Source organism: Silurus aristotelis, assembly GCF_946808225.1.
Source record: "Silurus aristotelis genome assembly, chromosome: 17".
NCBI lineage: Eukaryota > Metazoa > Chordata > Actinopteri > Siluriformes > Siluridae > Silurus > Silurus aristotelis.
The window spans coordinates 5,894,451-5,913,003 of NC_139590.1; the positions used below are offsets into that span (position 1 = coordinate 5,894,451).

The 18,553-nt window shown below is 37.6% G+C and overlaps 1 protein-coding gene across 7 annotated transcripts in view; it reads right to left on the minus strand.

Annotated features, from left to right (window-relative positions):
- svilc (supervillin c) overlaps positions 1–18,553 on the minus strand; it is a 33,276-nt gene that overhangs the window by 12,745 nt on the left and 1,978 nt on the right. The window contains exons 1-12 of one of the 7 annotated variants that reach the window (XM_083567210.1): positions 16,544–16,668; positions 15,893–16,389; positions 11,309–11,449; positions 10,772–10,945; positions 7,344–7,375; positions 5,225–5,286; positions 3,515–3,651; positions 3,157–3,424; positions 2,642–3,042; positions 2,474–2,549; positions 1,786–1,827; positions 899–967 (exon numbers count right to left, since the gene is read on the minus strand). In XM_083567210.1, coding sequence (XP_083423336.1) covers positions 899–967; positions 1,786–1,827; positions 2,474–2,549; positions 2,642–3,042; positions 3,157–3,424; positions 3,515–3,651; positions 5,225–5,286; positions 7,344–7,375; positions 10,772–10,945; positions 11,309–11,449; positions 15,893–16,188 — 1,698 coding nt within the window. In that variant the 5' untranslated portion in view covers positions 16,189–16,389; positions 16,544–16,668. Of the gene's footprint in view, positions 1–898; positions 968–1,785; positions 1,828–2,473; positions 2,550–2,641; positions 3,043–3,156; positions 3,425–3,514; positions 3,652–5,224; positions 5,287–7,343; positions 7,376–10,771; positions 10,946–11,308; positions 11,450–15,892; positions 16,390–16,543; positions 16,669–18,553 lie in introns of those variants that run through there. The other 6 variants (XM_083567211.1, XM_083567209.1, XM_083567215.1 and 3 more) reach the window with 6 other exon arrangements.

An 18,553-nucleotide genomic window follows, 5' to 3' on the forward strand; every position in this document is an offset into this window, starting at 1 on the left:
AAATGTTCCTATAGTTTTTCCCCCAATGTTTTTTTTCTGCTGCTTTTTTATTCCTTATTCAAGGATCATATTCTTAATCTTAATCTGCTTTTTCTGTATTTTGTCAGAAATCAAGTTAATTAATCAGAGCTTTGTATCAGTTACAGTTAAAGCTGTAACAGTTTGATTTTGTCAAAGCAAAGTTAATAGCAAAGGTTGGTGTGGGCTTTCCACAAAAATGAACGCAGATTGAATTGCAAGTTTTTAGCTTGTTTTTCAAAAAAAAATTTTCCTAGTTTGGGCTACGCTTCCTACCAAAGTTTGACGTTTGCACAAAACAAATTGTACTTCAAAATAAGCATTAGAACTCTTCTGTCTCTCAGTCCATTTCTGTGGCATCACAAACATCACATCTATCTGACAGGCCATGCAATTGATAGTGTTTGTAATGAGTGCATAATGACTAAAAGTTGCAGTGATTTTTATTTTATTATTATTGAGATTTATATGCTTCAGCCTTGGAGCTCCAGCACCAAATTAAATTCAGGAAAACTTTGACATGTCTCCTCTGACTGATTACATATGGGGGGGGGGGGTAAGAAGGAAATTGTGCAATGCTTTATTTCTAACCATGGCTCACCACAAAAGCAGCAAACAAATGATAATGCACAATGCACATGCTTGTACCATCATTTTTTAAAGCATCTCTCAATCTTTGCTCCACATGCATGGATGCACACACACACACACACACGCACACGCACACGCACACGCACACGCACACAAAGCTACAGCTGAGGAAAAACGATCTGGTTAGACAGAGCTCAATGCATCAGGCAAGTAAAAAAATGAAGTATAAATGCAGGCAACTTCACCCTAAAGCTTACAGCGGTGTCCCTACACATCTGCACACACTCACCTCATTAAAAAACATCTTGTATTGAGAGGGAGTGCTGGAAAGAGAGTAAACAGAGGAATACACAGGCTCCTAAAGACAGGAGATGGGAGAGGGCAGATGACAGAAGAGAGACAAAAGGTGAGTAGAGAGGAAAGGAGAAGACGAAGACTATAAAATTTGCATGAGAAGGAGGAATAACAGATCCTTGTTTAGTTTGCTATCGTTGGCAAAGCTTCAGGGTATGGTCCTTACTATTAAACAGATGACTAAATTTGAGAGAGAGATAGTTAGAGAGAAAAAGACAAAGAGCTGGAGAGATAGAAAGATAGATATTTGCAGACACATGGTCACAAGTATGGTATGTGCTTTTTAAACATCGCATTCCACATTTAGTCCCATTTTTTTGTTATAGTATCCTTCACTCTTATGGCAAGGTGGTCCACAAGATTTTGGACTGTGCTCTTCCTCTCCAAACCATATCCTTATGGAGCTGGCTTTGTGCACAGGGGCATTGCCATGCTGGAACAGGTTCAGGTTTCCAAAGTTCAAGTGAACGCAAAATTGTATTATAGCACATCTAAAGGCATACTGAACTATTTTTCTCCAACAGTTTGGAGAAGAACCACATATGCCAGGAAAGGTCAGGTGTCCCAATACTTTTGTCCGGATAGATAGATAGATAGATAGATAGATAGATAGATAGATAGATAGATAGATAGATAGATAGATAGATAGATAGATAGATAGATAGATAGACATCATATTTTATACACAAGTAGGTAATTAGGGTGATTAAAAAAATGAACAGCATGTCCACAATTTTGTTTAAATAAACAATACTGTTTCAGAGACTCTCTCTCACTCTCTCCCTCACTCTCTACTGGGAGGTAAGTGGTTATTGCCCTTACCCAACACTGAGCTGGAGGCTCGTGTGCAATGTTGCTCGTGTCCTATAGGAGGCAGCACAGGACAGGAATGAGGCGAAGATACGGGAACAATACCAAACAGAAAGCAGAAAAAAAAAGTCTGAACAACACTACGTGTAAGAAATGGGCAAAAGAAACACACATTTGCATAACATTATTAAAAACTAGAGTTGCTAAGATTTGGAACATTTTCATGAATTATCTGGAAACTTTATGGAAACTTTCAATGGAAACTTACCAGGAATATATGAGAATAGAAATTTGAGAAAATTTATATAAACTACTAATATAAACATTTTGTCTGGTCATAATCCGAACGCATGCAAACCATACATACATTTATGTATACAACGTACGCACTCACCAAGATAGACCCTGCAGTAAGTGTGCTGTGTGCATGTGATTGATGAATGTGCAGAATAGAAATTCAAGATAAAATTGCATTAAATCTGTTTAACAAAATTAACCTGCAAGTTTTTTTTTAACTACATTTAAAGTTCCCTTTTATCGGCTAACCTGCAATTTTGTAAATTCCCAGTTTATTTCCATTCATTCCTATATATTCTGTTAATTACCATGGAAAATTTCCAGTCTAGAAAATTTCAGTAATATCGCAGCAACTGGAAACTATTAATCCTTTGGATGATAAACACAACACAGCACTACACACCTGGGGGTGTGGCATGCTGAGCTTCATTCCATTCCTCTGCTCATGATGTTCTGCACCTTTCTGACCATCAGACAACCTGCAAAAAGCAGTTTTCCTTAAACATCATATGAATAGTGCTCGCTCTACATTAGAACCAAAGTGATAGAAATATACAGAGCAGAATTATACCCGTCTCTTGTGCTCAGCGGTGTTTGCAGGCAGTCCTCGGTCATGGAGACGGGCCTGCGAGATGTCTGAGAGGACGCGTTAACATCCTTCCTGGCTCTTTGCCTCCAGGGGGCAGTAGCACGCGGCGCTGGAGAATATTCTCCTGCTGTAACAAGCGTAAACTTGTCGCGCCGCTTGCCGTTCAGTACCGCCGTTTGTCCAGTTGGGGTGCTGTTGTTAGGGCTGGTCTTCTTTAGGATGCCTTTGACCTGTACAACAGGTTTGGGTTCAGCATCTTCAGTTGGTGTGGGCTGCGAACTGGAGAGACGCATTTCGCTGGGTTTGAGGTTTACCGAGAGAGCTTGCTGGCGTTCAGAGAGCTCAGATGGTAGATGCAGAGAAGGAAGCAAGACAGGCTCTTTCTGCAAAGACATAGTGAATTTGCTACAAAAGGATTGTTCGTGTTGCACCCTACAGGTGAAGCTTTTTCATACAAATTATGCTTTTAAGAAGGGGAGTGTGATAAATATACATACACTGATCAGGTTGACTTCTTCTGCAGTGATTGGCTGGGTGCGGTAACGCGCTCCCCTCTCCCTGCGTCTCTCTGCGACTTCCACAGAACCGCCGTTCACTCCTGGTCCTCTAAGACCCCCTGGAGGTTTTGGCATGAGTGGCTGAGAGAGTTTATTAAAAAGTGCCAGTTTCTCACTCAGCGAGAGCTTGGAGCTGGCGTCGTCCTGCTCGAGCTCCGCCTCTGTCTGTTCCATCTGGGCATCACCTGGCACAGCAACATGAGACCTACTTCACAGAGCACATACCAGCAAGGTTTAGTCAGTCAATGTTTGGAATATAATTTGATGTTAGTCAAGAGATAAAAGCAGTCTCACTCACCTGTCTGTCGCCTCTATTTGTTTAGAACTGACAGGCTGAGTGAGGGCTCGGCGTCCCCGAGAGTCCTTAAAGCTGCTGCTGATGGAACGAGGCCTCAGGAAAGACGAAGCCTCAGGGGCTGCAGTTTTCTCCAACTCCTGTGCCCATCAGAGAGAAAAAAGAATAGATTAAAGGCCAATTTTAAGTAGTTGCGATGTACAGAATTATCAGCTGATAATTTATTTTTAGTGTAATGGGTTACTCTACGTAAGTAGCTTTTTTTTTTTTATGTATCAGTACTTTACTGAAGTATTTTCAGTTGGGGACACTTTTACTTTTATTAACCACATTACAAAAGGCAATTTTTTTTTTTTTTTTACTCGACTACATTTTGTAAAATCAGTCGTGCCTTTTTCATTTATGAATGGATAAAAACGTGCGCTGTTTTTGTACTGCAAGAATACAAGAACAAATGGAGGTCTGTTTCTTTCCTTCCCGACCAGCAGGAAAATTTCATTTAAATTTAGTCATCTCCTTCATGACTACCAAATGCAATGTTGTCACCTTGTAACCCATAAGCTTCAATCTACAACCTGTAAAAATCCTCTCGCATTATCTTGATGGAAAAACCACCCTGAAACCACTGACCCTTCCATCAAAACCTGAATGCCTTGCCTTTGGTCTAATTTGCATAATTATTAATTAGATGTGCCCTTAAACGTTCTCATTTCGTTCTCCCTTCATTTTGAATGTTCTTAGCGAATTCAAAACATGGAAATTCACTGGTAAAACCATTGGTATGTTCTATGAATTTTTTAAATATGCAAAAGTCATATCCAAAAACATCCATTAACTTTAAACCGGATGTCCTCGTGTTTGTCTCCAATAGACCGTACAAAATTGGGTCAGTAGGTGGATGAATAGAACAGCAGGCGGGTGAGATGTGCTGAAACGAATGGATCCAAGAGCCGCACTCAGTAATCCGATACTCTAGGATTTCCATTACCAGCATAGAGCAGAGGGATAATCTAATTATAGCCGTGTATTATTCGTACAGTAATTTTCACTAATGCTTTATCCAAACATGGGGAAGAAACGTTTAAAGAGTTTACTGTAAAAAATAAATAATTAATAATAATAATAATAATATTAAAATACTACAGAACATAATTCCTCGGTGTTGAATAGGGTCCCCAGGGTCAGTCCTTTTTTTTTTTCCTCTAAGGTCTTCAGGACAGAATTCTGAGGATAAACATTACAATGTGTTTTTCTAAACCACAAGAGATAGCCAGTATTGCCCTTAATTTGCTCAATTTATGGTAAAAATACGATTCGTCAGGTGTAGGCCATTTTAGACGATAATCAAGCAAACATCTTTATGAGGTTGAGAGATGCTGAATATCTTGTGTAAAACATGAATGAAATTACATCAAGCATGAATCACTGACAAAATCTCAAATCATCTAATGTGTTGGTTGCGAAAGGTCACATTTATTCAGATCAGGATTTCGAAACATAAATTGAGAGCGTGTGGTGTTTTTCAAACCAAACCATGTAGCGTTAGATTTCTAGATTTCTTTTATTTTGTCCTTGATCAGCCTTTTGTCATCAATCACATTAGTCAAATCTGTATTACTATTTATTTCTTTTTTAACAGAGGCAGCACATTCTGTGAAAGCCTAAAAGACGACAATGTGGGAAAAAAAGTCCCACAGCTTCCAAAAAACATACTTTAAAAAGAGACATCTTGGCAGCGACACTCATCATGGCTCTCTCGTCAGTCTTTACATCCACTAAAAGAGAGGGAGGGGAATATAAAAGCAGTTACTGACAGAAAAAAGTTGTTTTTATTCTTGAACACTTGCCTTAATGTGCACCATGTTTATGTCTCCTGCTACATCATACAGGCATTGGTTATTCAGACACACACACACACACACACACACACACACACACACACACACACACACACAGCTCTGTGAACAATGTAAACCTCTGAGGTCATGGTCTGACTAACACTTAAATCATTTGGCAATGACACTTGACACTATAAAACAACTTGCTCTTCGAAAAAAGTATACAAAACACCATCATATATACTTTATAGACTGAGACTTTTATTGCTCTGTGTGTGTTCTAGTTGCAGCACTTTGTTTTTTGTTGTTGTATTAAGGTACCAGATACACAACAAATTTGAATAATAGGCTATTTGTTTAGATTGGACAGGGTTATATCAAGAAAACGTTTTAGGTTCAAATGTATTTTCTTGTTTTGTATCTGGGTTTATCTCCATATCAGCTTGAATGCCGCATATCAAATACAGATATTTATCAAACATTTAACAACTTTACATACCAAATTCTTATGTAATTTCCCTGGACTCAGACTTACAAAACATGAGCTCCGGAGTTAACAAAAGTCTCATGAAAAATAAAACATGGGCAACACGGGGGTCCAAACCCTGTCCAACTAGTGTAACATTATTGAGAATACTGTGGTCCACTACTCTCCAATAAATATCCATCGTTCAGTCTGTCCAATACAGCATCCTGTGTACACCACTTCATCAGGTCTAGATTTGAAAAGCACACTTTTCCAACAAGATAGATTATTTTAAAGAACATGTTGGTTCAGATAAAAAAAACTTGAACTTGCCGTACGAGTCATAAGCTATAATTGTGGGGTTTTCTTTTATAGCTACTACATGTAAAAGTTTTGACCAAGAACCACCATACGAATAATCCACCAAAAAGTCCTGCACATTACTGTAATTTTAAATAGAATTTTACCACAAATGTCACTGTATCAATTCATATCCTGTACAACCATGAGAGGAAATGCCCAGGGGCAAGATATTATATTTCATTACATTACACTTGAAAGCCTATTGTTTCTTTACTCTTGTACAACAGCATTTGAATAACAAAGAACACCACGTCATTCTTTTTGTGGCATTTATAGCTCCAATTAATGATGCAACATTTAGACAATTTAGCTCTTTGCAGGTATAACGACTATAAACAGTTGTTCCCTCAGCAGCCTCAGGCGTAAAGATAAACTTGAAGTTACAGCTTTACATTTAACTGTTACACAGTGCAGAAAACAGATTGTATCTAAAAAATTCCTTATTAAACAACATGTCCTTACAGAAAACAAATTAGGTTAACAAATGAGACCTCTTAAATTGACTAGGATTTTTCCAATCTGTTTGAGAAAGGTCCTTCGTTAATTGTTTCTGAAGGAACAAAAAAGCATTATAAGTTAAGAGCTACTTCTCTTTGTTAAAATTTTTTTAATTAAAAAGCAAAAAATCTTGAAGAAAATAAAAAACACCTTCTGACCAAACAGATTAACAAATTCTGTGGTATAAATAACTACCAAGCTGGTAAATAAAATGCAATAATAATGTTTTAAATTATTTTTTTTTCTTTCACATATAAAAGGAGAATAGCTTATTTAAATCTATTCCTGTAAAACTGCTTTGGTGCAACATCCATTGTTGAAAGCACTAAACACATAAAAATGATTTGAGAAAACTTACAAATATTTACAAAAATACTTAAAAATATATATATTATGAATAAATAAATAACCCAAATCCATTCATGAGCTGTGGTTTAATTTCTGGTTAATGCGAGCCATTAAACCGTGTCTATTTTTACTTATGGTACATTTACTCCATGCCGTGTATTTTTCCTTTCCATTTGTTGTAGAAATACATTTATCATTTCTCTCTATAATCAGTTTTTATCCTCAACATTTGTTCAGTTAAAGTTATACACAATACATGGTACAATTTTGGCAGCATGAAAAACACACACACACACTTTTTGCAGTGAACATTACTAACCTGAGTTTTCTTGATCCATGTTGTCAATACCTCTGTAAAGTGGAAATGACACAAGGAGTTAACACACTTCACTGGATGACAACACACACACACACACACACACACACACACACACACACACACACACACACACACACACACACACACACACACACACACACACACACACACACACACACACACACACACACACACACACACACACACACACGGAGGCTCCTCAACCACAAAAATAATGGAGATGCAGGCCTACACCTCACCCGGACAAAATACAAGTTGATTTCACATTGATTTTATGACCTTGGCACTTCCCTTTGAGGGATCTGACACACACATTCACTCTCGCTTACACAGAAACACATACACGTCTGTACAGGTTAAAGCCATGACATAAGTAAAACACTTCAAGTGATGAGCTCAACCTCAGACTCAGCAGGGGAGGAGTAAGAGGTCCTTGTATGACTTCCTACCACTCATTAAAGAGGATGTGTGTAATGTGTATTTTTACTCTTTTCACAAAACACTGATCCCCCCCAAACGTTTACATACATTTACCAAGTTAAATGTGTAACCGCATTGAAAACAGCTAATCTGACCTGTTTAGTAAGAATGAGGAAGTATGCAAAACACATACGCAGCCAACAGACATTGTTTTTTTGTTGGGTCGGGAACAGATATTTTGCAGACTATCATATATACACATGCACACATAAAATATATATACAATATATACACATTTAATGTGTGTGTGTATGTATACATTACATACATACATACATACATACATACATACATACATACAGTGAGGAAAATAAGTATTTGAACACCCTGCTATTCTGCAAGTTCTCCCACTTAGAAATCATGGAGGGGTCTGAAATTGTCATCGTAGGTGCATGTCCACTGTGTGAGAAATCACAATGTATGATTTTTTAACTATTTATTTGTATGATACAGCTGCAAATAAGTATTTGAACACCTGAGAAAGTCAATGTTAATATTTGGTACAGTAGCCTTTGTTTGCAATTACAGAGGTCAAACGTTTCCTGTAGTTTTTCACCAGGTTTGCACACACTGCAGGAGGGATTTTGGCCCACTCCTCCACACAGATCTTCTCTAGATCAGTCAGGTTTCTGGCCTGTCGCTGAGAAACACGGAGTTTGAGCTCCCTCCAAAGATTGTCTATTGGGTTTAGGTCTGGAGACTGGGCTGATTTCTCACCTTCCTTAGGATCATTGAGACCCCACGAGGTGAGTTCTTGCATGGAGCCCCAGTCTGAGGGAGATTGACAGTCATGTTTAGCTTCTTCCATTTTCTAATGATTGCTCCAACGGTGAACCTTTTTTCACCAAGCTGCTTGGCAATTTCCCCATAGCCCTTTCCAGCCTTGTGGAGGTGTACAATTTTGTCTCTAGTGTCTTTGGACAGCTCTTTGGTCTTGGCCATGTTAGTAGTTGGATTCTTACTGATTGTATGGGATGGACAGGTGTCTTTATGCAGCTAACGACCTCAAACAGGTGCATCTAATTTAGGATAATAAATGTAGTGGAGGTGGACATTTTAAAGGCAGACTAACAGGTCTTTGAGGGTCAGAATTCTAGCTGATAGACAGGTGTCCAAATACTTATTTGCAGCTGTATCATACAAATAAATAGTTTAAAAGTCATATATTGTGATTTCTGGATTTTTTTTTTTTTAGATTATGTCTCACACAGTGGACATGCACCTACGATGACAATTTCAGACCCCTCCATGATTTCTAAGTGGGTGAACTTGCAAAATAGCAGGGTGTTCAAATACTTATTTTCCTCACTGTATATTATATATATATAGAATATATATATATATATATATATAATATATATATATAGAAGAATATAATTATAGATATATTCTATATATAAATGAAGACAACTCGATGCCAAACAAAATAAGATCCCCAAGAAGCACAAAGTCTGTAATCCAAAACAATATATTTTGTTACACAATGAATATATTTAAAATGGTTTAATTTGAGAGCAACCACAGACCTATTCTAACAAATATTTTCAGTTCACTAACTAGCACTAAGAAAAGAAATGAAATATCCAAGTAATTTTTTCCAACTGCACAGTCCCCGGTTTGGAAACATTACGCAGTCTTTTACGTACCTGTTAACATCATTATTAAATAAAAAGATTCAGTCATATCCGTTAGGAGGAAAAAAAAATTATTCATCTGTAGTACAGATGCGTTTCTATTTCTATTAGATCAACATAATAAATAAAATTTGGATAGTATTTCCACACCAACGTTGTCTGGGGATGTCTGTCTTATGTAATTGTGGGTGTGTCTTCTCACACCAATCATTCCATGTGTGCGGTAAACGCCTCATAACTTCAAACTGATCGCCTTGACCTTTATCATAACAGCTTGTTGGAGGATTTTTGGCTGAGCAGGTTTAAGCATTAATACCGTCACATGACCGTAACATGTTTTAAATTTTTACTTGTGCTTTAAATTCATTATTGCATTCAAATCTTCAGGTAATATACACTGATAACATTATACATATATTAGGCAGCAAGTGAACATTCTGTCCTCAAATTTGACGTGTTAAAAGCAGGAAAAATGGGCAAGCGTAAGGATTTCAGCGAATTTGACAAGGGACAAATTGTGACGGCTAGACGACTGGGTCAGAGAGTCTTCAAAACTGCAGCTCTTGTGGCATGTTACCGGTCTGCAGTCATCAGTATCTATCAAAAGTGGCCCATAAGGTTAGTTTGTGCTTTTTGAACATCCCATTCAATGTTAAGTCCCAATTTGCTGTTATAATAAGCGCAGATTTTTTGGAAAGAGGATGTTCAACTAGATTTTGGAATGTGTTCGCGGAGATTAGTGATCATTCAGCCACAAGGGTGATAGTAAATTCAGGTACTGATGTATTAATTCAGCATTCTGAAATCATCCCAGTGGTGTTCAATAGGGTTGAGGTCAGAGCTCTTCAGCAGGGCACTCAAGATCTTCCACTCCAACACTAAGCCATATCTTTATGAAGCTCACATTCTGCACAGGCCAAGACAGATTTGGGTGTTCTTTTCCAAATAACAAAATTTCCTGCTATGACCTCTAAAGAAAGCCTACACAATCATGTGCCTCCAACTTTGTGGTAATAGTTTTCGGGAAAGAAACACACATGGCTTCAAATGTCAGATGCCCCAATACTTCTGTATTTAGGAGAATTATTTAAAACAAACCGATATGGACTGTTGGTTTGTGGACAGAAGAAACCTTTTACTCGATACACATTAAATGTACACACAAGACAAAACCGGCTCTTTGACTGGCACATGCCCAGAGAATGTTTCATTAAATGTTAAAAGAAGGTTTGTATGGTTGACAGCTGCCAAATAATCCATACCCGGAAAGCATTTTAACTTGCAGTGACATACCCACAGCTCTCCTGCATTTCGGAGGCGGTGATTGGCTGTGTTCGGAAACGCTCGTTAGTTTTCCGGCTCCCGGAAGCCCCTGCTGGCATGTAGCGTCGAGTACGCCGGCGACCGCCATCAGATCCTGCTTTGACTGATGGGTTTCGGACTGCGTCGGAGCCTCCACCTTCAGAACTGTGGGAATAATAATAATAATAATAAAAAAAAGCATTCAAAAACTAACCGGGACAAAAAAAAAAAACAAGAGACAATTGAATATTAAGTGTAAAACACCATCAGCGCAGTGTAAATAGCATTAGCGCTAATGTTAATATATTTTACAGGTTAAAGCTTGTTAAGTCTGATTCAGCCACATGACTAACACGTGACTGTTATCATCACTTCTGTAGTGCAACATCTCCAGACCCAGTCCAGTATAATTAGACACTAGATATATGTTACTCACTACGCATACAATTATTATGCCTATTATGCTTTTCGGTAAGTGCAAAGCACATACATATGCACACGTGCACACACACACACACACACCCCTACACTTGATCAGAGGCAGTTGAGTTTTTCTGCAGCAGAGCCCTTTTCAGTTCACCCACTGATATGCGAGTGTGAAGCTGCAGCATGTCTGGGTCAGGATGGATTTCCGTAGCTAGCGTGTTGGACAGGTCCAACACGCACTGCCTGGAGAAGGGCAACGAAGAAAAGGGGAAAGACTAAGGTGTTGGAATGAAGGCACAGAGGTATTACGCTGGGTCTAGTCAGTGAACGAAGAAGTGGAGGGATTCAGTGAAATGGAAAGATGATAAAAGGAAGAAAGAAACGTGTGCAGAAAAGAAAGTGAAGATGACTAAAGACTAAAGGAAGACAGACATGCAGAAGACAAAGAAAGCACAGACATTAATATGAACAGCAAGACGCCTTTAACATTTTGGTTGAAACAAACAAAAATACATTCTGCCAACAAAGAAATTCACACAAATTTCAGCTCGTCTTTAGTTTCGCATTAAACCGATAGATCTAACAAATAAGGAAGGTTTTTACTTTTATACAAAAATAACTGGTCAGCATTAAACATATTCTCTACTAAAGCACTTGTGTAAAATCCGGCCTTTAAACCTTCTGTGCTACACCTCCTAATGTGTACGGTTTTAAAATGGCAATTAATTCAGCATTTTAGCTTCTTTAAAACCTTTCGAAAAATTAATAACAATAATGTTTGAGAGTGTAAGAAACTGCAAATCATTTTAAACCTACTGAGAGAAACTTACCAATGTTGAACTGGTAGCTTTCACCTTCAAGTACTGATAGTGTTTCTATTGTTTCTTTCTCACCTTTAAATTATTAACCATGTTCAAACACCCAACCCATAATCATAAAATAATTATTCATATGTCCAGAGTGTCCAAAAGTGAACACAAATCGGTGTTTATCAGCCGTTCGATTTTTATTTATTTATTTATTTTTTTTAAGTCATGCCAAATTTAACCGTACATTACTTAAAGTTACTTCCGTTCTAGTGCATCAGTAGACAGTTTAAGAACTATGACAAATGCCTTGTAGGTGGAAGTTCCCTTTTCTCCTAGAAGTTACTGAACTGCAATCAAAAAATGAAGAAGAAAAAAATAATACATGGTAAAGTATTTACATTTACAAGAATCATGTTTGGTGAGAGGCTTTGGGGCAAATCAAATGTCTGCTATAAAACCAATCTAAAATGAATTTACAGAATAAAATTAGAACAGAATATACCTTCAAAGAATATCCTAGACAGTGAAATATTTTAAATCGCTGCTGCCAAGATGCTCCAGTTTCAGTCACAGACCATGGAAAGTAAAATTTAAATCCGTCACAGGGTGGGGATTGGTTAAATAAAAAACATATGAGAAAAACTTCTCTCTTTTCACATTTATAATATTATCATGGGCTGCATTTCAACTTATTGGGAGAAAAACAGTAGTTCTATTTGAAATGATACAATGAGCACCCCTATATACACAAAATGGCACGATCCTCGTTTCACAACACCTCTGCAAAGATTCGACTGTTAGATACCCATCAAAGCATCGATTCCTAATTCATTGTTTTTGTACAGAATATTTACAGAATAATTTCTACTCATTTCTTGGGTGCAGATGTTCACAGTAGACCAAGCTAAAAGAGAAGTTTGACAGTCTGCACCAAATAATCCACACTTGGATGTATAGATGACATTGGTATGTCAAGTCAATTCAAATCAAAAAGCTTTTATTGTGATTTCAATCATATATAGCAGACGCAGTACTCAGTGAAATGAAACAACGTTCCTCCAGGACCCTGGTGCTACAAAGACAACATAACAGAAAACACAGAGCTGAGGACTAGTAGGTGTCCTCGCCACATAAAGTGCATCATGTGCAACCTGATGCAAACAGTGCAAGACAGACAGTGCAAAGACAATACAAGACAGTGCAGGACAAATACACAGGACACAAAATAGCACCGCCAGTAAACCTGTTGTATATTACACAGTGCGGTGTGTAAAAGACAGAGGTGGGAAGTAACGGAGTACAAATACTTCGTTACTGTAGATTAAGTAGATTTTTCTGGCATCAGTACTTTACTCCACTATTTATTTTTCAGACAACTTTTTACTTTTACTCATTAAATTTTTACACAAATATCTGTACTTTTTACTTCTTACATTTTCAAAACAGGCTCGTTACTTTAGTTTTTAAAATGCTGATTACCGATGTAATTTTCCATGAATCTGCTCTATTAGCGATGAAAATATGACTTATCTAGTGAACGTTAGCTTGTTTACAATAGCTTGTAGCATAGTGCACTGGAGCTAACACTGCAACTACTGTACTAGTGCACTGACACTAACACGCCAAAACCGTTTCCCATGCAGTGTTTTATTTGGGACGACTTGGTATAATGTTAATTTAACATTAACACACAATTAGCATATTGTTTATCTGTGCATTTACTAAATGAGCACTGTGCTACATCCGAACTGACCCCTCTGTATTTTTATAATCAATTTCTATTCTGTTCTTAAGTGTCTAAATTAATTTTAAATAAAATGTTAAACTTTTTTTTAATTCCTTGTTTTGCTTTGTCATTGAACCTGAGAAAAACTTAAACTTAAAATAACCATAATGACGCAGTCTCCATGCTACAATAATAAAAGCAAAGTTTTTCACTGTGGGGACACTGTGTCTTTATAAGTACAATTTGACTATTATTTGTGTCCCCCTTAAAAAATTGCTCATGAGAAATTTTATATTTATTGTCCCCCCTACTGTTAAATGAAATTTACGCCCATCTATCTATCTATCTATCTATCTATCTATCTATCTATCTAATATTAATATGATGTGAGGTCCAGTTATCAGCTAAAACAGGTAGAAGTAATAACTACTTTTTACTTAAGTACATGTCAGAGCCAAGACTTCTTTACTTTCACTTAAGTAAAAAGGTATAATCAGTACTTCAACTTTTACCCGAGTATTTTAAAACATGAGTATCTGTACTTCTACTTAAGTAATGGATGTGTGTACTTTTGCCACCTCTGGTAAAAGAGTACTGAGTACGGGAGTGAACATTGTAATTCAACAAAAATGTAAACAAAATGTTGTGCAAAAAAGCAAACGCAGCAGCCAAAAAAGATGTGCAAAAACAGCATGTAAACGGTTTGTAGTAATGAAGTGATATTATATGAGTGGTGCTAAAGACATGGATGTCACCTACATGACACAAAGTTTATTAAAAGGTTATAGAGATCACATGGCAGTGTATTGGCAGAAACAACTAAAATTAAAAAACCAACTACAGCCATAAGCATCGATATGCGGAGTCTAAGCACACATTACTAGGTAGGAGCCCTGTTGGCTTAGTTACAAAGAACATTCATTGGACAGCAGATTTTTACACGCAGCCCAATCCTAACCCTAAAGAGAGCTTATTGCCTGATGGAGGCCATATTTTTAAGTAACCCGGTCATCATTATAATCTGGTAACAGATTAGCACAAATTATACAGTATACCAAATTACAGCTCCTAAAAAACAGCCATGAAAATCTTATCCTGCCCATTATGGCAGGACCAAGAACATCATCATACTTACTCAAAACTTATCGCTAATCTACTGAGTGCTAAGAAATACATATACACATTACAATTCAGTCATGTGGTAGCAGCACAATGCGTTCAATCGTGTATATACTGGTCAAGAGCTTGAGTTACTGTATGGTACTGTATTTAGCAAAAACAGCTGATCTATTACGAGATGCAACAGCCTCAAGTTTACACAGAATGGTTGAAAAATAAGGCAAAAAAAGCTTGCTGACAGAAATCAGAGGAGAAGGATCAATTAGTTTGTGCTGAAAGGGCGTCTACAGTGACTCCTTACAACCATGTTAAGCAGAAAAGCATTTCAGGAAGCACGAAAACATCAATCCTAGAAGTGGATGAGCTACAAAAGCGGAAAACCACAACAGGTTTTACTCCTGTCATGAACTAGGCTCAATTGAACTAGCAATTTTATTTCAACCTTGAACTATGCAGTTTGTGCCCATGATAGCCTCAGATTCCTGTTCTTGGCTGACAGAAGTAAAACCTAATGTAGTTTAATGGGATGCACATGCTGAGATGCTTTTCTCCTCACCACAGTTATAAAAAGTGATTCAATTTGATACGACCCTCAGAACCATCACTCACACAATGTTTTTGTTTTGCACACCATTCAGTGTAAACTATAGAGAACATCCAGAAAGGCTGGTTTGAGTATTTCAGAAAGTGCTGTGAAACACCACAGCACTTTCTGAAATACTCAAACCAGCCTTTCTGGTACCAATATCGAAGCCTTCTGCAGGATTTCTACATTATGCTGCTTAAATTTTATTTTTTATTTTTTATTTTTTTAAAAGGCATGCGTGAAATGTGCAGGTGTTCCTAATAAATTGGAGAGTAAGTGCAAGTTAAAAGCATGAAATCATTGTACATGAGGATTGTGATATTTCTGTATTAATTGATCTAATTTCCTTAAAAACTTTATGAATATTTCTCGTTTTCTGACATGCTCCAGTTGAAGTTTGAAGCTGAAATCTTCCACAATGTGAGAAAAGAAAGTGTAAACGTCACCTGTTCGGGTTGGTCTTCCTGAGTTTAGCTTCGCTGTTGTATCCGTTGGAGATGTTGAGCTCTTCCTCAGCTGGAGCTTTGCCAGGAGCCTTCATGTCACGGTTAATTCCACTTGATTGGCTCCTGTCAGAGGGGGTGGAGTCATGGTGTGAGTCACGCCCTTCCCTCGCCCTCTTTGACCAATTAGACGGCAATTCCTCCTCCATGTTTTCATAGCGCTCCGCAAGCTCGCGTCTCCTTTCGGCTTTGTAGCGAGCGATCCTCTCGGCTCTGGATTCTGCTGCTGAACTTTCCATCTTCGTGTTTTGTCACTTGCTGTTTATGGAGTTTGTAGTAAACTGAAGACCGATTCATAAAACTTCAGGCTTCAGAGAGTTGAGGAAAGTGGAAGAGTCAGGAAAACAGAAAGCCTTGACCAATCAGCAGCTGAGAGAGGTGCAGGTTCTATCACTCGAACAGCCCTCTACCATTGCAGTCGCTCCTTTAAGGACGCAGCACTGTTGAAAAATCAGAGAATCGATTCATTTAATTAAACACATTCACCAGCTCAGCATTGATTAGATCCTTGAGTTAATCAGAAAGCAATCAGACAGAAAGTACATCCACTTTAACACACACAGCAATTAAAACCGGTGTTCACCATGTTCCTACCAGGCAGCTTTGAAAGACAACCCAGGCCTGAAGATAACTGTGTCCACCTGTTAAACACGTCAGCTATAAAAATGAGCGCCCGCTTCAGTCTATTCTCAAACCAGCATGCCGTCTTGAGAGAACTGTTCATCTCTCTCTCTCCCTCTGTAAGATGACCTGGTTTGATTTGCTGCTCTAGCATCTGGGATTCTCCCCTTGCACTGTAATTCTAAACCTTTGACACACGGCAGCAACACCCCAACCTTCCACAGTACACCATGCACTCTATAAACCCAGCGTTCCAGCACCATTTCACTAAATAATAAAAGTTTAGGGTCATGTCTTGAGTGCATTTATTCTTTTTCAGTGACTATTTAAATAAAATACAATGGCAATTAGGCACAGGACCAATAACAGTCACAGTAGAATTGTTTGCATATGATCCTTGAGTTAAACACACAATATATTGCTATATTTTACTCTTACTGTTAATAATTTTAATACATTTTATAAAGCCATTTATTTTAAATAAAATACATAAACATGTGGATGCTATGCCATATATATTTTATGTATAATCTTATTAATTCCTACAAAAATAAAGGTGGGGCATAAAAAGTATAAGGAAGTTTTCTTTAAAAAAAAAAATGAATAAAAAAATAATAATAATAAAATAAAATAAAAAATATCACGATTTTAAACAGCACAAAACTCAGCTGCTTGCAATCAGAGTATTATCGCCATATATTGTATATTATCAGCCCCATCCCTGGACACGGAGAAGTGTCTGGGGAATCTGCTTAGACTGCTGCCACCGTGACCCGAATTACGGATAAGCGGGAGAAGATGAAATTGTATAGTACCATATTGGCCAGTAGTGCTCTAAATATAAATATTAGACCGGCTGCAATTTGCTAAACTATAGATCCAAAACCTTTCTACTGCCTCAGCTGTGCAGATCAACATGAAAAGCATCAGGGTAGCAATTTCACAAAGGCTATTTTAGCGTCCGTTAGTCAGATTAAAACTGGTTTAATGACCTGATGCTGCCTAAAACAGAACGGGAGTAGACAGCGGTATATTCAGCTAATAGGCTTCGCGCGCACACACACACACACACACACACACACACACACACACACGCAGACTAACCCATGACTACCTGGTCTCCAGGCCACAGCCAAGACACAAACAAAGCTGAGCTCCAGAAACTATTAATAAATAATGACATCACCTTATCAGACCGACGGTCCCAGGAGCTGAGAAGGATGAAGACGGATCCCTCACAGATGGAGTCAAAACACAATAAGTAATGATTGCTTATAAGTTAATATTAAAGCTAATATATCTTGCAATCAGTCTAACACAAAAGATTTGGTCTGTGTTTCTGAGAGTTGTGTGTTTAACTGTGGGTGTGGAGGCAACAGGCATCAGCTGCTCCCAACCACCAAAACGGTCAACGTCAGCGTTTCAGCCTTCCCAAGCTTAGAAGTACAATACGCCTCATCTGACAATAAAACACTGCGCCAGGGGGCACTTAATAGACAGGAACAACAGGTTTTCCCAAATCAAAAGTACTTTTGATCAACTTAATCATTCAAACAAGATCATCATAATAGTATTCATTACATCACTGTTTTGTTTAAATCCTAAAATCTGACAAAGTGCTGATTATTATTATTATTTTTATTTTATAAAAGCAGCTCAGCAAATAATGCGAGCTGTAAATTGAATCCAAGTTTTATATTATTATTATTATTAAAAGTATTTGCTCTGATGCCAATTAGGCACATTCTCTCATTCAATAGAAATTAGTGCCAAATGTAGAATATATGAAGAAAAATATATGAAGAATAAAACTCAGACATTTGAGACATATTTACACTCTGCACTCAACTAATTTCCTATAACTGTACACTGTATAGTGTGTACATCCTGTATTAATAGCAGAGAGATAAAGAAAATATAAGAAGGGAAAAACAGTATGATGGGTGGGATTGTGGATGTTACTTTGAAAATACCCTCGTTTAA